At 39.7% G+C, this 26,207-nt stretch overlaps 1 protein-coding gene and 1 long non-coding RNA gene across 4 annotated transcripts; both read right to left on the bottom strand.

Moving 5' to 3' along the window:
* Positions 1-108: 108 nt before the first annotated feature.
* On the bottom strand, positions 109-19,364 carry PRIM1 (DNA primase subunit 1). 3 transcript variants are annotated; one of them, XM_020884170.2, is made up of 13 exons: positions 19,172-19,364; positions 18,319-18,476; positions 14,660-14,766; positions 14,515-14,588; positions 13,023-13,159; positions 12,536-12,594; positions 11,300-11,409; positions 10,709-10,800; positions 10,402-10,543; positions 8,214-8,283; positions 7,715-7,800; positions 2,652-2,750; positions 109-1,225 (listed from the first exon to the last, which is right to left on the bottom strand). In XM_020884170.2, the coding sequence occupies exons 1-13, from the start codon at positions 19,272-19,274 to the stop codon at positions 1,206-1,208; spliced, it is 1,257 nt and encodes a 418-aa protein (XP_020739829.2). In that variant the 5' UTR covers positions 19,275-19,364; the 3' UTR covers positions 109-1,205. The 3 variants fall into 3 exon arrangements, with proteins under 3 accessions (XP_020739829.2, XP_020739831.2, XP_020739830.2); XM_020884172.2 differs by lacking the exon at positions 19,172-19,364 and adding an exon at positions 19,024-19,127; XM_020884171.2 differs by lacking the exon at positions 19,172-19,364 and adding an exon at positions 18,972-19,122.
* A 2,530-nt stretch (positions 19,365-21,894) lies between these two features.
* Positions 21,895-25,504, bottom strand: LOC139030938 (uncharacterized). Its single transcript, XR_011483386.1, has 2 exons — positions 25,217-25,504; positions 21,895-23,718 (listed from the first exon to the last, which is right to left on the bottom strand). It is a non-coding gene; the product is annotated as an uncharacterized lncRNA (long non-coding RNA).
* Between the last annotated feature and the right edge of the window lie 703 nt (positions 25,505-26,207).

The following is a 26,207-nucleotide window of genomic DNA, read 5'->3' as shown; positions in this document are numbered from 1 at the left end:
GGACTAACTTGTCTTTAGTAATTTTGTATTCAGGAGTTTTAATTGACCAGTCACTGTTTTCCAAAAAGACTGAACAATATGGTAGCAAACAGAAGTTCAACAGAGGAATTTTACACAATAGTCTTTAATTTTTTTCTTAAAAAATTAGAAAAGAGAAAGAAATGCAAGCCATTTCAGTGTGTTGACTGTATTACACAATCTGTTTTATATAAGTCAAAAGACAAAAGACAAAAAAAAAAGACTGTGGCTATGGTGAAAACAATGTTATAGGTAATGCGAAGAAAGGAAAATTTTCATACCCCATGGAAAGCACCAGCCTGAAAGCCTGCTTCTCAATGTTTCTCAAAAGACAATGTAAACCAGAATGACTGTTTTGTTTTTAGACTGGCTGTAAAACCAGGCAAAAGAAATCTGACATTTCAGAATCTATCACTTGAAATCAAATATGGAAGAAATGAAACCTTTAAAATTAAATTTAAGTCTCTGGAGATATACAAAGTCCAAGTGTTTTGACAAGAATAAAAAGTTTATGCTGGTGAAGTGGTTTATTTTTTCTAAATTGCTTAGAAAATTATTCTCTGAGGGAAGAAGTTAGGAGCTACAATTGCCAACAGTTATAAAAAATACTCTATTAGACTTTAATATTGTAACAGTATTAAGTCATATCTTTTGAAGTAAAGTTATTTTTTAAAAGACAGGGAGTGGGGTGTGGCCTGACCAATAAAAATATCAGTAAACAAAAGGAGGAAGTTACTGAATACACGCTCCAGGTATAATTAACTCAAGTGTTAATTAAGAACAAAACCCTCATACACCTAGAAATATGGAGGTTGGATCTGGTGAGCTGACATTAAAGTCTTGGTCATATTACTACTCACTTACTTCTATATATGGCAACTACTAGAAGTTAGTACCTGTATCAGTAATCTTAGCTTATATAATCTTATAATATTAAATTTTACAGATTAATCTGCATTCACTTATATCCTCCCAGTATTGCTCCTTCCAGGAATCTGAACATTCTCCTTTGGTGGTTTCCCGAATCTTTTCAGCATAATTATTTCTCAAGAAAAGGAAATTTTGCTTTGAGCATTAAGACACATACACAGTTCTGCTATGTTTATTAAATGGCTCTTGAAGTATTTGATTCTTGGATGAAGGTAGAAGATAATCCATATTCATATAAAAGGAGTTGTTTGTTATCTTCAGAAGTCTTTTTGTAAATCTAAAATAGAATAGATTTTTATCAAGGATAGTAAAGGAAAACAAAGCTCATTTATTTCACATTCTGATTTGCTTAATGCTTCCATTAAATTCACATCATGCATAAAGATTTGCTTTCACATTTCACATTTGCTGAAGCCCACATTATAGGCTGAGTTAGTACAGAACGAGAATACAAAGGACTTAATATGCCCCATTGGAATGGCAGCTCAATGAGGCTTTCTAAGTTCAGAGTCATCACTGTTCATTCAACAAGCATGTATTTTGACTGTCTACTATGAGTAAAGCACTACTATTTAATCATCACACATTTTATTAAAAAATGAAGTGGAAAGGGGGCTTGTATTTCTATAACATTGCCGATTCTCTATGGTATTCATCAATCTCTTGAATACTCACTACTGATTTTTTTCCTTTTGCCTTGCACATATGCTTGGGTGTCTCCTAGTCAAAGAACTTGGTAAGCTCATTGAAACTTTCCTCTTGCTTGGCTTCTGTGACACTTATACTTAGATCTTTCAGCTTCCAAAAAACATCATTACTTCCAAAAGTTTCAAGGATGGCTCTAGTATCTGCACTTTTTGGAGATCTCCAGCTCTATTTGTCCTAATACTAATAGCTCAATCTATTCCCTGTTTCTCCCCAGATACTGCTAGTAGATTTATCTTTCTAGATACAACTACAAATCATGGCACTCCCTTCCTCAAAAAGCTTTAATTGCTTCCCTGTTCATGTGAATTAAACTCAAACTCCCAAGACTGGAATTCAAGGCAATCTACACTGTGGCTTCTTTGAATTTCTATCTCATCACTTCCTGATGCATCTTTTTCCAAATAAGCTATACGACTTGATGGCCTCTAGAGTGACTTCATGCTTTCCTTCGTCTATGCCTTTGTTTCTGCTGTTCCTTCGAGAATGAGCAATCTGTCTCCTTTCTCCACTCCTGTATCTTTATCTCATCAAATCTCTGTTTGTGGAATTCCTACTCATACCTCAAGGCATGATATATTGGCACTGGGGACTAGAATTCATGCAGTAGCTCACTGAATAGAGTTAAATGCCATTCTTTTCATATAAAATCTCCCCAGGTTCTCTCAGTCAGATGAGACCTCTTGCTTTTTCAGCATTTGATACTCTTTTTGGCATCAGTTAGTACTCCCTAAGAGCAGGGAGCCATGGTGTGGAATTCATCCTTGTATAATTCATTTTTATTTTTCTCATAGAACCTGACATATAGAAAGTGTTAAATAAGTATGTGCTGAATTGAATTAAGGGACCTCAGTTTTCAAAACACTAAAGATGGTAAGATAAACTAGTAACTTTTCTTGAGAGGGCAAAGATTAGAGCTCTAAAAATTGTTCACTCGCTAGATGTTTTAAACTGCCCATACTAAGATCAAAATAGCTATAAGAGAAATAGAATCTTACCACTCTTCTTGAGAAGTTCTCCTTTTCGGGATTTATCCAGGTTTTCAAGAAACTGCTCGAAAACTTTTACAAAAGGAGCTAGACTGGTCTTCTTATAATCTAAATTATGAAGACCATGAGTTATAATTAGCATTTTGGCAGCAAGTATAACATGAAAGTATAACTTTTAGTCTCTTGTAAAAATTCTATACAATGGTGCTGTCCAATAGAAAATAATGAGAAATGTATAATTTAAAGCATTCTTGTAGCCACATTAAAAAGGCAAAATTAATTTTAATAGTATATTTTTTTAAACCATTATATCTAAAATATTTCAACATATGATAAAAAGTGAGTGAAGTCGCTCAGTTCTGTCTGACTTTTGCAACCCAGTGGACTGTAGCCTACCAGGCTCCTCTATCCATGGGATTTTCCAGGCAAGAATACTGGAGTGGGTTGCCATTAAAGACTGAAATATTTTACATTCTTTCATACTAAGTCTTTGAAATCTAGTATTTTGTACTTAAAGTATAACTCAACTTATTGTCAGATACTATATTATCATATCATTGGAAATACTTGATCTAGATTTAAATTATAATATATGTAGGTAAAAAAGCAAGCTCATATGACTAATTTTTCTAACATGCTTTAAAGTTTTCCAATAATTGAATCAGTTATCAGTTTTTAAGCTTAAATTAATTAGAATTAAAAAAACAAAACAAAACAAAACCCTGTTCTTTAGTTATACTAGTCACATTAATACATATGGCTAATGTATTAATAGACAATGCTGCTCTAAAATATCCAAACCATATGTATATAACTACTCTAGTAGTCAGGCTTTCTGGTATTAGACCAACATCATCTACTGCTATGTATAAAGTCCCACCAAACACTCCTTTCTTTGGAAATTGTGGCTTCAATAATAAATAGTTTTACCAATAGATCAAAACACTGAAAATGTGAAGTGAGGGCCATACCTTCTGGAAACAATCAGAAGTTTATAGTCACATGCATTAAGTATAGGTATTCTCTGATTTGTAAATGTCTTAAAAATGTATATAAAACTTTGAATATAGAATCTTAGTCATCCATTTAATTATACAATCTATAATTAATACCCAAAGGAAGGGAAAAATCTAATTGAGATCAACATGAGATTTGGGTTTTATCTGCATGGAATTAAGAATACTCATAATAGTTTACTAAAAAGAATTTAAAGAGAAAAAAAGAAAAGGAACCAGGGACTTCTCTGGAGGTCCAGTGGTTAAGACCCCACACTTCCTCTGCAGGGTGGGGTTCCATCCCTGGTCAGTCAACTAAGATCCCACATGCCATAATTATATATTGAGTACTATGCTAAGTTATAAAAAAGTATAATCCATACATACTATGTCATCTCAAGAAATTTTTATGTTTTAAAGTATTTATTTATTTATTTAGGCCACTCTGAGAAGCTTGCAGGATCTTAGTTCCCTGACCAGGAATGGAACCCGGGCTCTTGCAGTGGAGGTATGGAATCCTAACCCCTGGACCATCAGGGAATTCCTTCAAGAAGCTTTTAAATGAATTGGAAAAACAACTCCTATAGAGGAGTAACAGAAGACAATATATAATTAAAGGCCAAACAGGCATACGGATAATTTTGTGTCCAAAGAACTGACCAATCAAAGGTGACTGAGGTAGCTATGAACTGGGTCTTAGAAAAAAGATCTAATTAGATAGTCAGCGAGGAGGGTAGGGAACATACCAGTATTTGGGAAGTAGAAGGGAAGGAGCAGATGGTACTAATATGAAAATGGATAAAAGTTTAGAATCATAGAAATTAAAAAAGGAACTTATTAAAAATTAATAAGGAACTTAAATATCACCTATGCCAGCCTCCAACCTCATCTAAAGCATCCCTGCCTTACTCATGGCTAATAGCCTTTATGAATACTTGAAAGTGCAGTTCATTTCTGAACACATATTTATTATAAAGCTTCTCCTTATAGGGAGCCAAAACTTGCTTCTTTAAAGCCTCTGAACAAAGTAAAAAGATGTCCACAAAGAGATACTATTAAATTTAAAAAGTTGTGTTAAAAGTAATTCATTAAAAAAACAGTACTAACAGGTTTATGTGGAAAAAAATAGCAGCTCCCTGCCCTAATTCTAACCTTTCCATCTTCTTGAATGGCAACTACTTTTTTCTTTTCTAGCACTTATTTCTAAAAATGAATACTTCCATTTTTACTTAGAAATTTAAGGTCATTCTTCCTAGGTCCATGGCTTTTTTGTGGGGAGGGACTGTTGGAAGGGGGTCTGAAAGCTCTTAAGATCGTCTCTTAATTCTCAGTGTTAAATTTCAAAATGATGTGCCTTGGTGTAGGCATATCATTCTCATTATGCTGAGCCCTTTCAACAAAGGGCTCATTTCTGGGATGTTTTCATATATAATTTTGACAATTTTTTCCCTCCCTGTTTTATTTGTTCTTTTTCTGTCAGATATTAGACCTCCTGAATCAGTCTTTAATTCTCTTTATCTTTTTCCTCCTTAAAAAACATAACTAAATTGTCTTTTTTCTACTACTTTCTAGGAAATCTCTTCTTTTCTTTTCCAGCCCTTCCAGTGAAAGTTTTATTCTAACGATTATGTTTTTGATTTCTAAGACCTCTTTCTTATTACGAATGTTTTTTTTTCCCATAGCATTCTGGTCTTGCTTCATGGGTACACTGTCTTCTCTTAATCTCTGAGGATATCAGTTTTAAGACATACAGATGGCTAACAAACGCATGAAAAGATGCTCAACATCACTCATTATCAGAGAAATGCAAATCAAAACCACAATGAGGTACCACTACACGCCAGTCAGGATGGCTGCTATCCAAAAGTCTACAAGCAATAAATGCTGGAGAGGGTGTGGAGAAAAGGGAACCTTCTTACACTGTTGGTGGGAATGCAAACTAGTACAGCCGCTATGGAGAACAGTGTGGAGATTTCTTAAAAAGCTGGAAATAGAACTGCCATATGACCCAGCAATCCCACTTCTGGGCATACACACCGAGGAAACCAGATCTGAAAGAGACACGTGCACCCCAATGTTCACCGCAGCACTGTTTATAATAGCCAGGACATGGAAGCAACCTAGATGCCCATCAGCAGACGAATGGATAAGGAAGCTGTGGTACATACACACCATGGAATATTACTCAGCTGTTAAAAAGAATTCATTTGAATCAGTTCTAATGAGATGGATGAAACTGGAGCCCATTATACAGAGTGAAGTAAGCCAGAAGGATAAAGACCATTACAGTATACTAACACATATATATGGAATTTAGAAAGATGGTAATGATAACCTTATATGCAAAACAGAAAAAGAGACACAGATGTACAGAACAGACTTTTGGACTCTGTGGGAGAAGGCGAAGGTGGGGTGTTTTGAGAGATCAGCATTGAAACATGTATATTATCTAGGGTGAAACAGATCACCAGCCCAGGTCGGATGCATGAGACAAGTGCTCGGGCCTGGTGCACTGGGAAGACCCAGAGGGATCAGGTAGAGAGGGAGGTGGGAGGGGGGATCGGGATGGGGAATACATGTAAATCCATGGCTGATTTATGTCAATGTATGATAAAACCCACTACAATACTGTAAAGTAATTAGCCTCCAACTGATAAAATAAATGGGGAAAAAAATAAATAAAAGCTAAAAAAAAAAAAAAAAAAAAGGTTTCCTCTGTTCCTTGCATTGTTTATTTTCCCTGAGTTCTTTTTCTTTTCAGTTTATTATTATCCAGTTTATTTGTTAGAGACTTTTGTCCATTATTTTAAACAGAATGCTTGTAATCATTCTATAAATACTGATGGAGGAATGTACCTTGTTTATGTTAGAGCTAAAATATACGAAGTGACATTTGAGCTTGGATTCTGAAAGAAAGGTAGCAACATTTGACTAAAAAGATCAATCAGAGATCTGTTCTGCCCATTACAGTAATTATGAGTCACATGAGGCTATTTAAATTGTATGAAGCTAAAAATTCAGTTTCTCACATTTCAAGTTCCCAAAAGTCACGTGAAAAGTCTCGTGACTGCCATCTGGGCCGTGCGGGGCATCTCCAAAAGTCACGTGAAAAGTCTCGTGATTGCCATTTGGGCGTGCGGGGCATCTCCAAAAGTCACGTGAAAAGTCTCGTGATTGCCATTTGGGCGTGCGGGGCATCTCCAAAAGTCACGTGAAAAGTCTCATGACTGCCATCTGGGCCGTGCGGGGCATCTCCAAAAGTCACGTGAAAAGTCTCGTGACTGCCATCTGGGCCGTGCGGGGCATCTCCAAAAGTCACGTGAAAAGTCTCGTGACTGCCATCTGGGCCGTGCGGGGCATCTCCAAAAGTCACGTGAAAAGTCTCGTGACTGCCATCTGGGCCGTGCGGGGCATCTCCAAAAGTCACGTGAAAAGTCTCGTGACTGCCATCTGGGCCGTGCGGGGCATCTCCAACATAGAGAGCACTGCTGAGCTGCTGCCATGGTGCCTCTCGGGCTGCTGGTCTAAGACCTGACTGTCACTAACAGGCAGCTTTCAAAGAAGGCAATGGCACCCACTCCAGTGTTCTTGCCTGGAGAATCCCAGGGACGGGGGAGCCTGGTGGGCTGCCGTCTGTGGGGTCACACAGAGTCGGACACGACTGAAGTGACTTAGCAGCAGCAACAGGCAGTTTTATATTCCTAGCTCCTTTAAATTCTTGGATATACAATTCTGTTACAGTTTAGACATATATTTAACATAACACTCATCTGGATACAAAAAGTACATAACAAAACACTGCACACAATCAATTGACAATTTAATCTTTCAGTATAGATCCTGGCATTAAATGTTACTTTATGAGTATTTGTTGACTCAACATTGGATTCCACAGCACCATTTGGGCAACTGATGAAGGAGGGAAAAATCTGATCATATTATTTGCTACTGAGCTGGTTTCAGGATAAACAATTATCCATTCTGGTCTGAATACAAGGCAAATTAATTACTGGAGTCACAGAAAGATGTCAATATAAAAAGACTATGTTAAAGTGAGACTTCAATGTACTAACCTACCTCTGGTTCTGGGTTTAATATCAGATTCAGCTCCCTTCTCTTTTTCTTCTTTAGTAGAAATAACATCCAATTCATGGCAAATGGAACTACAAATAATAGAAGAAAATTTTAAAGTTGATTCTTGGTCAACATTACCCAGTGTATGAAAGCACATGAATCTCACAAGATTTTCTGTGAAAAAAATGCGGCCACATGAATTTGGGATATTCTAAACATCATACTCTCTTTCTGGAGTTTTCCATGCATGTTAGCATATTAAAGACTAGGAAATTTTGCTTAAGTCAACATTTCTCAAACTTATTTGAACTTTTTTTTTTTTTTTACATAATAGTAGCTGAAAAACTTGTGTTCTGTAGAACTCACTAGGAAATGCTCTTCTGGAAGGGCACCATCAAACAGCCTCAGAGAAGCTGCCTCACCAGAAGGGATCTAATCTACTTCACTTCACATTTACAATAGTCACAAACAAAAAAGGAGTGATCAGTGATCTGGAACATACCTTATGGTTGGAACAGTAAATGGATCAAACTGATCCACTTTCTGTAAGTCAATAGGCACAGAAATGCGACCTATGAGAAACAAAAAATTATAAACTGAATATTGTACAATACAAATAATTATAGGTTGTGTCCTGTGAGTTATTTTTGGCTAAAACTTTAACACTTAGAAAGAGGGTTACAGTAATCTGTTAAGAATATTTATTTAGAAATATAAATTAAAAGTACTTTCAGGACTTCCCTGGAGGTCCAATGGTTAAGACGCCACACTTCCAATGCAGGGGATATGATTCTATTCCTGACTGGGGAACTAAGATCCCACATGCCATGTGGCCAAAAAGTTTCAAAAAATACATAAATACAATAAAATTGGGTCTTAGAAAAGTACTTTCACATTTGTGCCTTTTATCTCTCTAAAAACACCAAAAAAAAAATGGATGTGAAAGACTGTTGAGCTATTACCTAGTTGCTCTTATATCTATTTTGATTTCTGTTTTCCTCTTCCCTATATCCTCCAATATTTAAGTACGGAACAATCTCAAATTTAGTGAGTCCTGAAGATGGAACACAAAACAGATGGAAGTAGTTTACTTCATTACTTTGATTAATTTGCTGAAATCAAAACAGACACCTATGTGTTGAGCATCTTTGGAAATAATAAAAATGACATATTACCCTTTTACAAAATCCACCACTGGGACATGACATAAAACTCATATCTGAAAAATGAGATAATGAATTTAAAGAATGGCAGGTGACTAACAAAATAATTAAGGGAATTGGGAGTTACAGGTGGAAGGCAGAGTGAAAAGACTATAGCCATTTAATGGGAAAAAGATATAATAAAAATGTATACTTACAAGTGAATATAATTTGTTACTCAAATCTTGAATATTAAATAAGAGGAATACTCACTGAAGCTTTAGAATATTAAGATAAGTATTAAGAAACATTAAGCTTATTACCAAACTAAAAACACATAATTGGCAGATCAGGAAAGGGGCTATATAAATCTATACACTACAGAGTCACTGCAGACTATTGAAGAAAACCAGGCCACTTGGGAGTATTGAATATGTGACAGACACTTTCTAAGCATTTTACCTTTTAGATCTTCATCATAAACCACTGAGGTATCTCCACTGTACAGATGCTAAAACCAAGGGTAGTTTGCTTAACTTCCCACAGCAAGTGGCAGAGTTGAATTGCTGACACTAAAAAGGACAACTAGATACTTCCAATTGTGTCCTCTAGTTGGATGGAGCAAAGTTTATGCCAATATATCTACTATCATACTTATTGTAAAGTCAGTTTTAGTCCATCAAATCTTATCCAGAAAAGTGAAAGAAGAAAGCTAAATCTACTGAAAAAGACGCGAGGGAGGAAGCATGGTGGAAAGAGCACGGAACTTCTTTTTTAATTGGAGTATAGCTGCCTTACAGTGTTGTTCACTTCTGCCGTACAGCAAAATGAATCAGTTCTATGTATACACACATGCCCCCTTTCAAGATTTCCTTCCCATTTAAGTTGCCACAGGGAACTGACAGGTTCCTGAGCTACACACAGGCCCCCATTATTCACTTACATAGCAGTGTGTATATGTCAACCCCAGTCTCCCAATTCATCCCACCCCTGCTTCCACCTTGGGAACCAGGAGTTTGTCCTCTACATCTGTGATTCTATTTCTACAAAGCACGGGACTTTAAGTCTTAAGAGTTGAACTCTGTTATCAGTTCTGACATAATTTTTTAATTTTTGGCCATACTACGAGGCCTATGGGATCTTAGTTCCCCAAATGGCAATAGAACCTGGTCCCCATGAGTGAAAGTGCCGAGTCCTAATCTCCCTGGATCACCAGGGAATTCCCCAAAATTTGTTTTAAGACTGTGGACAAATCCCTTTAACCTCTCGAGCCACTGTTTTCTCATCTGTACAATATGTGCTGTTGTTCTATGTTTTAAGTTCCTCTCCAACTCTACTTAGAAACCCAACTGAAAATTATTTACATAGTGGAAACTCATTGAATAGCTACTGACTGACAAGAGAAAAATAAGTTAATTCAGATATTAGCTGACAGAACAATTCTTCGAGGTTTACTATTTCAGACATTCACATCCAGTGACAGGCTTTCTATAACAAAAAATAACTTTGATTTTTCTTTTGTTTTTCTTACTTTTTTTTACATAGTACCTGTTTTAGGATGAACACTAAAAGGGCTCTTCAGTAAATGATTGATTCCTTTGCTAACATTGATATCCAGTCGTGGAAAACAATACTGGAGCATGATCTCCCACTCAAGCCAGGGTCCACATTTGTCATTTTTGTTGTTTTTCTAAAAACAGATGCAAGTCCAGCATGAGGATCAGCAGGAACTTTTGAAGATTTAAGGTGGTGAAAAAATGATCTTCAACCATCTCTAACTTAGTAAGCGAAAAAATGAGAATTCAATTAAGAATTGCATTATTGTATTTGTAATACAGATTTCAATGGAATATACCTGATATTTGTTGATGATGTTCTTCAAATTCTCCCAACGCTGAAGTGAGTTGCTGTGCCTCTGGAAGCCTTGTTGGAGCTCATCACGCACTGGTGACGGGCCGTTAAGGAACACACTCGTTTAGGGTCATCAGTGAACAACTTACTTTCAATGTGTGTCCCCACAAGGATATATAGAGATTACACAAAAAGTAATTATTGTTTCCTAAAATACAGATATTAAACACAAAACCTTTGAAAAATTCCTGTTAAACTGTATTAGGTACGACAGAATGAATGCCAAAATAGCTGTAAGTTTTAAGGTGAAACGGTCTGTGATCTGTATATATTTTGATGATGATTTTGCATCTGTTAAGTAGTCACGAATTATAGGAGGATCAACTTCCAAAATGAGGAAATTTATTTACAAAACAGCCTCACTTCTTATTGTATTCCAGACTAGAGATTAAAAAAAAAAATGCAGAAATACAGGAGGTGTATTGTGTAAAAAAGATTAAAACTATGTAAGTACATGAGAACATGCAGGTAGAACAAATTTATAATATAGGTCAGTACAAGTAGCTCACATAGAAATGGTCTTGGGAAAGGATATTTTCAGGAACAAGGGCTAAAATTTTATCCCAGCTTTCTTTATTCTCAAGAATATCTTGATCAACTAAGGCATATTGTTCAAAGTATTTTTTTATTATGTTTATAGATTTTCTGTAGGAACAATAATAACAAAGTCCCAACACTATTAGTGACATATATGGCACATGGCTTTTGTTCACTAGGGAGGCTAGTACTTATTTTCACTGAATTTCTAGAACTTAATCAGATAAAATGGGAATTATACCTCTTCACAGGGTTATGAGAGTTAAATGAAACATTCTAAGGGGAAAGAACCTAGCAAAGTATTTGGCTTAGACTAGATATTCAAGAAATGTTTACTTCTTAAATCCCACAATTTAGAAGGTTAATAGCATCATAGACATGTAACAAGGGCAGAAAGCAACCAAGTCAGGACAATGTAATAATACATCAGTAGTAGGATGTCGGATACAATCTACAGTTTCTATTCTGAATTGCTTGCTTTAGCATCTCAACACTTACAACATGCTTTGCGTTTTGAAAATAGACTTTGCATCTACTGTTTTATGTATATATATTTATATGTTAGGTTACTAGCTTTTATTTTATTTATTATTATCATTTTTTTGACTGTGCAGCATGCAGCACGCAGGATCTTAGTTCCCCAGTCGGGGACTGAACCCATGACCCCTGCGGTGGAGGCAGAAAGCCTTAACCACGGGACTGCCAGGGACCTCCTACTCACTTAATCTCTGCTGCAACTCTGAGGTAGATGGAGTAGACACTGTTCTCCCCGTTCTGATGAGAAACAGAGTCTCTAATATTTTATCAAGGTCATATTAAAGTGGCAGAGTACGGATTCTTCTAATGCAATGCTCTTTCCATTATCCTAGAGAAGTAGTGAATTCAATGGAAAGGGTATGGTCTTTGGAATCAAGCAGACAAGGACATGTGTCCTGATTTTAATAATTACTTGCATAAAGCCAAACAAATTATACAATCTCTCCAAATCTCACTTCTCTCCTCTATAAGTGGAGATAACCATCATGTATCTAATGAGGTTGTTGTGAAGACCAGTAAGAACATTTGTGAAACACCTATCAAGAATACTGGAATGTACAAAATAGGAAATTAAATAATTCTGGCTATTACTGTTGTAAAATGCTACCCTGGTGCAGAAAATTGATAAGGTAATTCTAAAAGCACATACAGGTAAATCAGACACAACTTAAACTTCAGGGAGTCTTCCCCAACAGACCTGACAAAAGGGTGAATTTTTTCACTTAGGTGGACTTTCTTTTTAACATCTTGACCACCCTGAAAAACAAACCATCAAAAACAAACAAATGAAAAAAACTTCATGTATATTATATAACATAAATGAAATAAATCAAAATTTTCTTTAACGTGTTCTAAAGATACTGATTAAATTCTGTCAAAGTATAGAATCTTGCATGCCATTTTATACAGTCTCAATACCTGTAATTTTCTTGGTTAACTTTACTTGACATACTTGGACCAGAAAAGTAAACTAAACTTCCTTTTGCCAAAAAGGAGGATACTTAGAGCAAAATATGAGATATCTTAAAAAATGTAACTACTTTGATTTTAACTGATCTACTGGTAAAATCATTTACTCTGAACTATGGATGCTTAAAAGATAGTTTGCTTTTGTTACTAAGCATACAAGGCTGGGTAATGTCTAGCTAACGAAGAAATGTAAACTATCATTAAGAAGACCTTACCTTTACCAGACTCAAATATTCAACTACCGCAGAGCGCACTGCAGAGGACAGCTTTCTCACTGACTCATCACAGACCCAACAATGAACACCTCTCCTCCCAGAATACACCCAGAGACGATGTTTAAATCCAAAGTCCTCTGAGGAGGGAAGAAATAATCGGTTTTAAAATAAATTTGTAAATTTCTTGCATATTTCTCTAGCTTGATTTTTTTTTTACCTCTTATCTGTACTCATCTTAACTATACTACAGTTGATCCTTGAACAAACTGGGATGCCGACCCTCCCACTAGAAAATCCATATAAAACTTATGGTTGGCCCTCCATAGAAACAGTTCCTTGAACCTCCTGGGTGGTCCAGTGGTTAAGAATCTGCCTGCCAATGCAGGGGACACAAATTTGATCCTGGGTCAGGGGAAATCCCACATGCCGTGGGGGCAACTAAGCCTGTGTGCCACAGCTACGAAGCCTGTGCTCTGCGGTAAAAGCCTGCGCACCGTAACGGGAAACAGCCCTCCTTGTCAGCTGGAGAAAGCCCACGCCTAGTGATGAGGACCCAGTGCAGCCAACAAATAAGTAAGCTGGATGTGTATGTGTATATACATATGTGTGTGTGTGTGTGTCTGTCTATCTATCTATCTATCTATCTATCTGGACGAGTTCCTCTGTATCAGCAGTGACTCTATATTTGTGGCTCCACATTTGCAGATTTAACCAACTATGAGGCATACAGTATTACAGTATTTACTACTGAAAAAAATCTGTCTAAGTAGACTTGTGCTGTTCACACCCATGTTGTTCAAGGGTCAACTGCACATCATTTGTAGTTTCCCACGCTCCCTGGGCTCTTGCCTTCAGTCCTTTACTCACCCTGATCACTCTGCTAAGAATTTCTTCATGCCCCAGTACTTCTATTTCTCTCCCTGACCAATTGCGGTTTCTCTCTAAAGACCCAGTCTAAGAATATTAAAAGAGGTAACAAATTTAAAGTGTTTGGAACAGTGCCTGGTACATAATAAGCCTCTTATATAAGTTAGCCGTTATCACTGTCATCCTTACCATCACCTCTTCCAGGAAGCCTTTTCTGATCTAACATCTTCCCATCCCTGTATGCACTCCTGCTGTTCTCTACCCCCACGGCACCCTGTGCATAGTAACACATACGTAATCCTGAATTTTCTGGTTTCCTCTTTAGACTGCATAACTTACTCGAGGTAAGAATTGTTATCTTTCATAGTTCCCTCACTTAGGACAGTAACGGGCATGCAAGAGTTACTCAACAGATGAGTGAATTGGGAAAAAAATTACATGATTTGATCAATAGCTTTATCAAAGTTTTAACTACAACTTTAATCTTTTATTTTCCCATGATATATTTCAAAGAAACATGTCAGAAATTTATGAGAATTGATTATAAAATGGTGTAGACAGATTAATATTCAGAAGAAAAAAAGATTCTTGCATGTGACCCCATTGAGATACTGCTAATACTTGCCTTTCAGCGCTCGGTCGATGATACGTATGGCCATTGTCATGAGGGTCCAGCACTTGGAGCATATGTCTGCAGAACTGGGGCAGAATGATCATTACTCACTGTCAGTGATATCACCCATCCTACTAGCAAAGCATGCGGAACCCACCTGCAACATCTCCTCACGTCGTCATAGTCTGTCATGTCAATGTCAAACACCAGCTCTTTTTCCTGAGCCTGGAAAGCTCCCAGCTTCACTGTATTGTGCTGATTGGGCTAAAGGGACAAAATATCAATCAGTTTCTATAAGAGCCACCACACTGTCAGACATGCTTATTTCCTATCTATAAAGAAAAAGGGGCCAAAGAGAAGGAGAGAAACCATCTAATGCCAAGTCTGTCAGTGACTGACAGAAAAGAAGCTCACTGATTTCATCCTATACAACCAGAAATGATGACAGTGTAACTTTCATCTACTGAAAACAAGGCTTGATAAATGTTTTACCATAAGTATTTGTTTTCTTATAATCCAACTGAGATATAATTGACATATGACATTGTGTAATAAACATTTGTTGATCAATAGAAATCATAATAAAGCATTTTTAGGTTTCTGATAAGAAAAGGTCCATACAAATAATTAGTAGCCTACTGCAAGATATTTTAAGGACCTTTAATTGCTATTGGCATTTAAGTAACAAAAACGTGTTTAAAAATTTTCAATAATTCAAAAAGATCTCCCAAGTCAGTCTGGCTTAAGCTCTAAGTAATTTCCTTTGAGGCTATGGACTATCTGGTAAAGAAAGCAGACTGAATGCAAAAACTTATTTGGCTTCCTCTAAACCTGCACAAAAATAATTTTTTATTTTTAAAGATAGGTATAAGTCTTTTTAAAAAGAACCAGAGAGGAGACAATACCACCACAATTTTTATAAGGAGATTAAAAAAGCTGAGTCTTCAGCTCTCAGTAAAGAACAAGAAGAAACCCAATTTACATCTCAGAATCCCCAAATCTTAGGAATAGGTGACAACAGGTATCTCTGGAGCTGAGATTAAAAACAGCAGGATTGATTACAAATCTATTTACAAAGCAGTTAGTGCTAAACCTACTCTGTGGAGCTAGGTGACTGTGCTTCCATTTCCTTGGCGCAGACACCTGGAGAGCATAAAGCAGAGGGTCCCTGGACTGAGAAGGGGAGAGTGGGCGCAGCTGAAAAAAGGCTGTACTGTGCAGATATTCAGGGGATTGATTAGACATCTACCTGTGGAATGTTGAGACCTAGCTCTCCTCTGTACCTTCCCACTGCCACCCCAGTTAGGAGACAGGAAGATTCCTCTCTCAAGACCGACCAGGTGTGTCAGGCATGGTTATGAGGCTCTAGGAACAGATCAGTGATCAACGGGAGTTTTCATTCTAACAAAGACCTAGAGAAACTGACATCAGAGCTTCCCACAATAAAATGGCCCAGTCAGATCACCCTGTAGTAAAGAAATCTCAGCCACGCATACAGAGCTTCCCATCAGCTCTCTGGTACTCTATTCTTAAATATAAGCCGCAAGCAAGAAATTACCAGATATATGAGGAAAACCTCTGGTAACAGTGGAAAAACAGAAAAAAAATGTAACTGTAGAGAAAACAGCCTGTATAACAGAAGAAAATGTAAAAAACTGTCATTGATATCTTCAAGATAAGATATATCAATGAAAAGAGTACAAGATATGTTAGGAAAAAAAGGTTCTTGGAAATGAAAACATAATAGCAGAAATGAAAACCTCTGAGGAAATTCCCCAGAAAGCAGAGAAAATGAAAACAAAAAGTAGGAATACAGACTTCCCTGGTGGTCCAGTGGCTAAGACTCTGCACTTCCAATACAAGGGGGCCTGGGATTCAATCCCTGGTCAGGGAACTAGATCCCACATGCCACAGCTAAAGATTCCATATGGTGCAATGAAGACTGAAGGTTCCTTGTGCCTCAGCTAAGACCCAGCACAGCCAAGAAAAAAAAAAAAAAAAGGTTGCCTCTTGGGAACAGAAAATAGGGGCAAAAGTAGTAGACCAAAAAAAAAAAAAACCACTTAATTGATAGTAGTTGATTTTTATAAACTACGTGCATATTTAACCAATAAAAACACACCAAGATGATATATAGATGCTTGTCTTGGCCCAGTTTAAGAAATGACACCTTTTCCCCCTTCTGTGCTAGGAAGAAGGAGTAGAGTGAACCTTGGCTCTTCTATAGAGACTTGTTTTAATCTCCATCCCTAAAAGAGGAGTAACCTGCTCCAAAGTATTTTCCCTGCCTTCCTTTTCTTACCTCCTCTCCCTTTCCTTTGGGATTTAGAGTCAGAAAACCTGGATTCAGGTCCTATCTCCCTCATTTAGAAATTATGTAGCCTAGGCCAAATTATCTAAGTTCTCCTTTTAAAAAAGAATAATGAAGAATGATATGAAAAACAAGTCATACAACATTAAGAAAAGGCTCCATACAAAAGCTATTATTCTATGTGTATCTTTTCCCTACCTGTGTGTAGGAAGGACAGGAAGAAGGGCAATTTTGGGCAATTATGTTCATTCATTTCACAGACACTTATGATGTACTCTCTCTGCCCGGCAGTATTCTAGGCACTTAGCATGTATCAGTAAGGCGAGAGGGTAGGAGGAAAGGCAGGCTACAGGCCTCTTTGAGTAAGGACTTGAAGGAGGTGAGAAAAATGAACCAAAAAGATGCTTCGGGAAATGGGTTCTAGGCAGTGGAAACTGATGGAGCACAGGCCGGTGTGACAAGATTGGAGTGAGTGAGGGAGAGAGGGGCTCGACCTCTGGGTGAAATGAGAAGCCGCTGCAGAATGGTTTGAGCAGATGAATCAAGATGATCCTACTTGTTTTAAAAGCATCCTTTTGGCTGCTGTGTTGAGAATACAGTCTAGAGTCTATAGGAGCAAAGCGTTAGAAGTTTCTACAGTAGTTCAGGTAAGAGGTGATGATGATGGCAGCAGCACTAGTAGCAGCGGTTAGCAGATATTACTGTGGTAGAGCTAAAGAGATCACCGAGTGAAACAGACAGGTGTGAGGGAAATAGAGGAATCAGGAATGATTCTCCCCAGCATCCTCTGTGTTCACCCATGCTGACTCCTTCATTTAGTCTTTAAAAATGTCTTTTCATCTGTTTGTTTTGATTGTGCTGCATGGGCTTTCTCTAGCTTCGGAACGCGGGGTTCTCCTTGGAGTGGCTTCCCCTGCTCAGGAGCGTGGGCTCTAGGGCGCCTGGGCTTCGGCTGCAGCTCCCAGAATCTAGAGCCCAGGCTTGTGGCTGTGGCACACACGCTTAGTTGCTCCACAGTATGTGGGATCTTCCTGGACCAGGGACAGAATCCAAGTCCCCTGCATCCACTGTACCACCAGGAAAGTCCCTCATCTAGTCTTTTTTTTTTTTAATTTCTTTTTTAATGGACCTCATTTAGTCTTTTTTGTTTGTTTTTTTTCATTTATTTTTATTAGTTGGAGGCTAATTACTTCATAACATTGCAGTGGGTTTTGTCATACATTGACATGAATCAGCCACTCATTTAGTCTTTTAGCCAGATATTGGCTGAAAGTTTTTTTTGTCCTACAGTGAATATAGCCAATCCATTTCCAAATGATTTCCAGTCAGTAAAGTATCAAAGGACATTGAAAAATTTTTTTTTACTTTACAACTTCCTTGCAAAAATGGTTGAAGTGTGGCTCTTCAAATAAAATAAACACTACAAATTTATCTCAAAATGCTAGGGGCACCAACCCTTTCTTGGTTTAAAAAACAACAAACTACATAAAAAACCGATTTCTTACTCTGTGGGAATATACTGCGCCAATATCAATCTTGTATGGATTCATTTTCTGCATCTCCTTTTCCAGCTCACTTTGGTTGTTGAAGGATTGGTAGCGAATGTAAATATCATCTTTCAATGTGAACGAAAATTCACGGTGCTGAAAGTAATTCTTTATCACTGCAAAATAAATGTACACCTTAAAGTTAATTTGGTACTTTATCCAGCTCAGAGCATTAAAACATTAACCAATGAGAAGATATTTTTAATGTGTCCTCTGTGTTCAACACTATGATGCATGTTAAAAAAAAAAGACAAGAGCTAGTTCCTAATTTGAAGGGGTTTACAAAGATGAGGATAAAGATGCAGAAATATTTTCAATATGTAATACCACCTCTCTCTCCTTGGTGGGCACTAATAAATCCAAGTGGGAAGAGTTAAGTACCCCTCCTCTTTTAGGAGATGCCCCTCTGTCCCTGAGCAGATCACGACTTTGCAGCTTCATGCTATGACCCTGTAGTCCCCCCCCACCCCCCCGCCCCGTGGTTGCAGGTAAAGACCAAACGGAAAGTGAGTCCGATCGTTTGGGCCGGAAAGTCTCATGGACAGAGGAGCTGGTGAGCTACAGTTCGCAGGGTCGCAGAAATCAACATGACCGAGCGACTTAGCGCACACCTGCCAGTGCTCGGCGGAGGCTGGTCATTACATCCTCTCTCGGCCCACTCACCCCCAGAGGCGACGGAGAGCGCTCGAGATAACGCACGACAACGCCTGGCGCCCAGGAGGCGCTTCACACTGTCATTCCGAGGTGCCCTCCCGGAGCCTCCTCACACGCCTTTGCAGACACACCACCACCCCCTCCCTGCCTCCATCACCTCCGCCATAGTTGAGCCAGCGATAGTATTGGCCGTAGGGAAAGAGCCTTCGGTAATAAAGCTTAAGCAGCTCGGGCAGCTCGGCAGGGTCAAACGCCTCCATGGAACGCAGAATTCAACCGTGGGAGGGCTACCGCAAGAATTGGCGGGAACCACATAGGGCGAGCCTGCGCCACTGCGCAGGCGCATCGTGGCCACGGCCCGCCGTCCGCAGGGGCCGCTGGGAATTGTAGTTCCTATTTGGAGGCTGGCCTAGGCGAGGCCGCTTCTGACCGACTCGGCTTCCATGGTAGCTCAGCTGATAAAGAATCCGCCTGCAATGCAGGAGACGGCGGGTTCGATTCCTGGGTCGGGAAGATCCTCTGGAGAAGGAATAGGCTACCCACTCCATTATTCTTGGGCTTCCCTGGTGGCTCAGCCTGTAAAGAATCTGCCTGCAATGAGGGAGACCTGGTCTCCATCCCTGGGTTGGGAAGATGCCCAGGAGAAGGGAATTGACTACCCACTCTGGTTCTCTGGCCTGGAGAATTCCATGGACAGAGGGGCCTGGCAGGCTATAGTCTACGGGGTCGCAAAGAGTCGAACTCGATTGAGCGACTTTCCCGTTCACTTTCTGGTCGAGGGCGCTGCTCCTGTGGTCTCTGCCCATTGACTTCTTCGCTAGGTTCCCTGCACAGGTGGGACGGGGAAGACCACGCCCATTCCTGGGCGATTTACTGCGGAAGATGAGCCCTGGAGCATACGGTTGTTGTTCAGTCGCTCAGTCGTGTTCGACTCATTGCGACCCAATGGATTGCAGCACTGCCAAGTTCCATGTCCTTCACCATCTCCCAGAGTTTGCTCAAGCTCATGGCCATCGTGGCGGTGGTGCCATCCAGCCATCTCATCCTCTGTCGTCTCCTCCTCCTGCCATCAATCTTTCCCAACATCAGGGTCTTTTCCAATGAGTCAGCTCTTGCCATCAGGTGGCCAAAGTATTGGAGCTTCAGCTTCAGCATCAGTCCTTCCAATGAATTCAGGGTTGATTTCCTTTAGGACTGACTGGTTTGATCTCCTTGCAGTCCAAGGGACTCTCAAGAGTCTTCTCCAGCACCAGTTTGAAAGCATCAGTTCTTTGGTGCTCAACCTTCTTTATGGTCCAGCTCTCACATCCATACATGGCTACTGGAAAAACCATAGCTTTGATTAGACAGACCTTTTTTGGCAAGTAATGACTCTGCTTTTTAATATGCTGACCAAGTTTGTCATAGCTTTTCTTCCAAGGAGCAAGTGTCTTTTAATTTCATGGCTGCAGTCACCATCTGCAGAGATTTTGGACCCCAAGAAAATAAAGTCTGTCACTGTTTCCGTTGTTTCCCCATCTATTTGCCATGAAGTGATGTACCAAATGCCATGATCTTAGTTTTTTGAATGTTGAGTTTTCAGCCAGGTTTTTCACTCTCCTCTTTCACCTTCATCAAGAGGCTCTTTAGTTCCTCTTCGCTTTCTGCTATTCGGGTGGATACATATGCCGAGCTCTAATATGTCCCAGTCACAAAGCTAGTAAGTGAGAGAAGCAGACATCCTGGCTCCGTAGTCTGTGAGATTAACTCCTATGCTGCAAGCTATTTGTCTACAGGGGGTTGTTGTGAGGGTTAAATGAGATAAGCTAAGAGGTGCCTGGCACAAGTTCATAGCCCAGAACCACTCAAAGGGAGAAAGTTGTTTTGAGGAAGTGCTTTGATATAGAGATCTTTATCCGGAGGGCCACTGGGAGGCGGTATTGCCGTTCAGTTGGTTTCCCCTTGTGTTTTCATCCTTGTACTTGCAAACCCCTTTGTCCTTCCAGTCTTACAGTGTCTGCCATCTCTGCATTTACTGCTCATGTCTCCTGTCAACCTCTCTGGGTAATCTGTCAGCCCTCCATCACTCTCTTCCGGTTCTTTGGAGACTTGGACACCTACGTCATGGACTTTCAGTCCAGCTCTTATTGTTATTCTGGATGTAAAAGATGATCTTGTTTGGGAAAGATATGGTTCATCCACTCATTTTTCAACTAATTCATTTATCGTGCAGTTAATAAAAATTTTGCTGGACATTTAGCTAGGCTCTGGGGAGAAAAATGACTTGGTTTTTTCTTCCAGGAAAGTTATAGTCTAATAGGGGCAATTGATACAAATCGAAAAGGATAATAAAATGTTATAGATGAATTTTTAACCCAGTTGTCTATTGGTGTCAGTATTGCTTTTTTTTTTTAAAGACCTGGGCAAGATTGGTGCAGGAAGGAAGGGCTCCAAAGCTTAAATCGCTTGGTGTTCCCAGGAAACTGCCTGTGACCATTCCACATGGTCAGAACTCATTCAAGGAAAGCCCAGTAAGAGATGAGGCCAAGGGGCCAGTGATGACCAGAGCATTGTGTGCCCAGCTAAACAGTGTGGAAATAAAAGTCATTTGTCCATTTTAATTCAGTTTTGGTTAAAATGAAAATGAAATATTGATCATATCTGTATTCGAGGAGAAGCCTTGGGAATGAGTAACACTGTTGAAACAAGTTGAAAATTTGAATTACCCTGTGCTAGTTATTTTCCTCCTCAATAAAGTAAGAGAAGATAAAATCTGTTATGTTCACAAAAGAGCATCATAAACCAGGGGAGACTGTCTAGGTGGAGCCAAGACCATACTTCAATTTATGACAACTTTTATTACTTGTCATCAACTAAAGAAAGTAATAAAGAGCACCCTCATTTATTTTAATGACAAAGTTTTATTTAAATCTCAGAGGAATGATTTCTTTAACCACAAAGCAAATGACGACTTCAAAGCTGATAAAACGTGTTATAGGACTTTGCAATCGTTTTTTAACCTATTTGATGGATATAATATATGAAATTGAATTTTTTCACTTAAGCTGTACATGAACCCACAATATTAAAAAAAAATTTTTTTTTAATTTTATTTTTTTTAACACCAAAAACATTTTGTATTGGAGTATAGCCAATTAACAATGTTGTGATAGCTTAGGTGAACAGTGACGGGACTCAGCCATTCATATACACGTATCCATTCTCCCCCAAACCCACCTCCCATCCAGGCAGGCACACAAGACTGAGCAGAGCTTCATGTTCTGTACAATAGCAAACCCACAAGATTTTTGACGAGTAACCTGCCAATGCACCTACTGAATAGATTTCTTGTTAATTATAAAGTTATATACATTTTGGATTGAGCTTCCTCCTTGCAGACTGCTTAAAATAAGGGATGGCAGATTGAAATCAAAACACAACATCAAAGTTTGTTCCTCCCCAGGAATCTGTATTTGTCTGAAGACTGTGGGGACTCTTGGAAGGCTTTTAAGCAGGGAAGAAACTTAATCAGAACTGCTATTTTTAGAAATAAACTCTGGGGACTTCTGTGATGGTGCAGTGGGTAAGAATCTGCCTGCCAATGCAGGGTACAGGGTTAGATCCCTGGTTTGAGAAGATTCCACATGCCACGGAGCAACTAAGCCTGAACGGTACGACTATTGAATCCTGTGCACTCTAGGGCCCATGAACCACAACAAGAGACATCATCGCAATGAGATGCCCACACGCCACAACGAACAGTAGCCCCTGCTTGCTGCAACCAGAGAAAACCTGCACAAAGCAATGAAGACCCAGGGCGGCAGAACATAAATAAATAAAATTTAAAAAAAGAAAGAAAGAACCTCTCAGTTCAGTTCAGTTGCTCAGTAGTATCTGACTCTTTGTGATTCCATGGACTGCAGCATGCCAGGCTTCCCTGTCCATCACCAACTCCTGGAGCCTACTCAAACTCATGTCCATTGAGTCAGTGATGCCATCCAACCATCTTATCCTCTGTCGTCCTCTTCTCCTCCCGCCTTCAATCTTTCCCAACATCAGAGTCTTTTCAAATGAGTCAGTTCTTTGTATCAGGTAGCCAAATACTGGAGTTTCAGCTTCAGCATCAGTCCTTCCAATGAATATTCAGGACTGATCTCCTTCAGGGTGGACTGGTTGGATCTCCTTGCAGTCCAAGGGACTCTCCAACACCATAGTTCAAAAGCATCAATTCTTTGGCACTCAGCTTTCTTTATAGTCCAACTCTCACATCCACACATGACTACTGGAAAAACCATAGCTTTGACTAGATGAACTTTTGTTGGCAAAGTAATGTCTCTCTCTGCTTTTTAATATGCTATCTAGGTTGGTCATAACTTTTCTTCCAAGGAGCAAGCGTCTTTTAATTTCATGGCTGCAGTAGACTGCAGTCATCATCTGCAGTGATTTTGGAGCCCAGAAAAATAAAGTCTGTCACTCTTTACATTTTTTCCCATCTACTTGCCATGAAGTGATGGGACCAAATACCATGATCTTAGTTTTCTGAATGTTGAGCTTTAAGCCAACTTTTTCACTCTCATCTTTTGCTTTCATCAAGAGGCTCTTTAGTTCTCCTTCGCTTTCTGCCATAAGGGTGGTGTCATCTGCATATCTGAGGTATTGATATTTCTCCGAGCAATCTTGATTCCAGCTTGTGCTTCCCCAGCCCGGGATTTCACATGATGTACTCTGCATATAAATTCAGTAAACAGGGTGACAAAATACAGCCTTGATGTACTCCTTTCCCAATTAGGAACCAGTGTGTTCTAATAACCTCTGGAGCCCTGTAAAGGGCAGATGGAAGGGGAAAGAGCAACCAGAGGCAGCACCATCCCCAGAAACTGTTGTTGGATCCAGAGCACAAATACTGTGCCCTGAACTAAGGCAGTAGAGATGGATGTGATTGGGTGGACATAAGTGGCAAAAAATATTACGAAGAATTAATGTTGATTGGATGTAGGGGATGAGGGATGGGTCTAGGATGATCCCCCAGGTTTCAAGATTGGGCAGCTGGTTGGAAGGGAGATGTTTAGCTTCTAGTGGGCAATCATTAAATTTGTTGAGTATCTGTTGAATACATGTAGGGATAGGAAATAACATGAAAATGAGGAGGATCAGATATTTATTTGTAGGAATGTATGTTTAATGTCTATTTTCCTACTAAAATGATAAGTTCTAAGATTTCGATTATCATGCCAAATTACTCTCCTCTATTAGCTCCAGAGGCTTCCCTGCTGGCTCAGTGGTAAAGAATCTGCCTGCCAGTGCAGGAAATGTGGGTTTGATCCCTGGGTTGGGAAGATCCCCTGGAGAATCAAGTATTCTTGCCTGGGAACTCCCATGGACAGAGGAGCCTGGCCGGCTACAGTCCATGGCGTTGCAAAGAGCCAGACGCGACTTAGTGACTAAACAAAAGCAACAACATTAGCTCCAGTAAATAGCACTGGACCTAGCACATAGTAGGAACTCTATATTTATGGAATGAATGAATGAATTCAAGTGAAAGATGCCAAGCAGGCAGTTGGATATGAGGAGCTAGATGTCAGGAGAGATCTTGACTGAAGGCAGAGACTTACAAAGTCATTAGAATGTAGATCAGGTTGAAGTTGATGATGACTGAGGTCCCCATACAAGGAGGGTGTGTGCATTGAGAAGAGAAGAAGGGCCTGAATAGAACCCTTAAAGATACTGACTTTACAAATTGGGTGGAGGAAGAGAAGCCAGAGAAGGACAAGGAGAACAAATAGAAATAGAGGTGGGAGAGCTAGGAGATGGTGATTTCATAGGAGCCAAGAGAGGAGAGAGTTGTGAAAGGGTGCTGAAGGATTTTATACCGATCCCAGTGTGAGGGAGGGATGTGTTTACCCACACCTCCAAACCAGTTCTTTGGACACCAGCTGTGTGAATTACAATTCAACTCAGCCCTGATACTATCTACCCAGCTTCAGGAGACAGGTTTGATCCCTTGGTCGGGAAGATGCCCTGGAAGAGGGCATGGCAACCAGTCTAGTATTCTTGCCTGGAGAATCCCATGGACAGAGGAGCCTGGTGGGCTACAGTCCATAGCGTTGCAAAGACGTGACTGAACATGCATGCCCCCAGAAGTAGTGTCAGATTCCATAGATCCAAGGTTCATCCCACAAGACTCCCCCCACCTCAGATGCCAATCGCAAGCCCAGGTTGTTACCTGTGCTTCTGAGAGACTGGCTTTAAATTGAAGGTTCCCACGACTCCTGCCTCGGGTTTGACTGATTTGCTAGAATGGATTAGATCATAAAGCAGCAGCAGGTCTGTTGGAAACGTGTCTGACAGCCGTAAGGCCCAGAGCCCCAGTTCGCAGAACCTGACCTCGGGTGGGCAGTCTAAGAGTGGGCTCTGCTTCCCCATCCCCTGACTCCAGCAGAGGCTCCAACTTAGAGAATGGGGGCTTTCTGCTTTTAATTTTGACGGTGACAGGTCTGATTCTGCAGCTGAACAAGGCTGGCACTGTTGAGAACTGTAGGCAGGGCACAGGCGCATGCATCGCCCTGAACTCTGACCGCAGAGAGAGGTGTTGTGAAAGAGGTGCAGAAGGTTGGGACGGGCAGCATGCAGGGAAGGAAAGGGACCTTGCCTGGTGGGGTTCATGAAGTCCTCTGAAAACTCTCCCCGAACAAATGGTGTGAGTGTGTGTGTATTTTGGGTTGGGAATAAAATCTGTTTGGAGAAAGATCTTGATTTTGGCCTATAATTTTCTTAAAAGACCCTTCAATTTTGATTTCTGAAAGAAAATTCATCACCATGCCTTTCTCTAGCACTGAAGCTGAAACTCCAATACTTTGGCTACCTGATGGGAAGAATGGACTTATTGGAAAAGACCCTAATGTTGGGAAAGACTGAAGGCGGGAAGAAAAAGGGACGTGAGATGGTTGGACAGCATCACCGACTCAATGGACATGAGTTTGAGTAAACTCTGGGAGTTGGTGATGGACAGGGCGGCCTGGCATACTGCAGTCCATGGGGTCGCAAAGAGTAGGACACGACTGAGTGACTAAACTGAACTAAACTGATGGTTTCCTCTGCTTTTTTGATCTTTATTATTTTGCAGTTTAAATATTGTTTAGAAGTTGAGAGTGATTTTATACTTACACATAAGACCCCTTGGATATGTTCTGTAAACTGGGAATCTTGACAGTGTG

Source organism: Odocoileus virginianus, chromosome 24, assembly GCF_023699985.2.
Source record: "Odocoileus virginianus isolate 20LAN1187 ecotype Illinois chromosome 24, Ovbor_1.2, whole genome shotgun sequence".
NCBI lineage: Eukaryota > Metazoa > Chordata > Mammalia > Artiodactyla > Cervidae > Odocoileus > Odocoileus virginianus.
The sequence above is the reverse complement of the archived record's forward strand: the minus strand, read 5'-3'. Positions and strand labels throughout refer to the sequence as shown.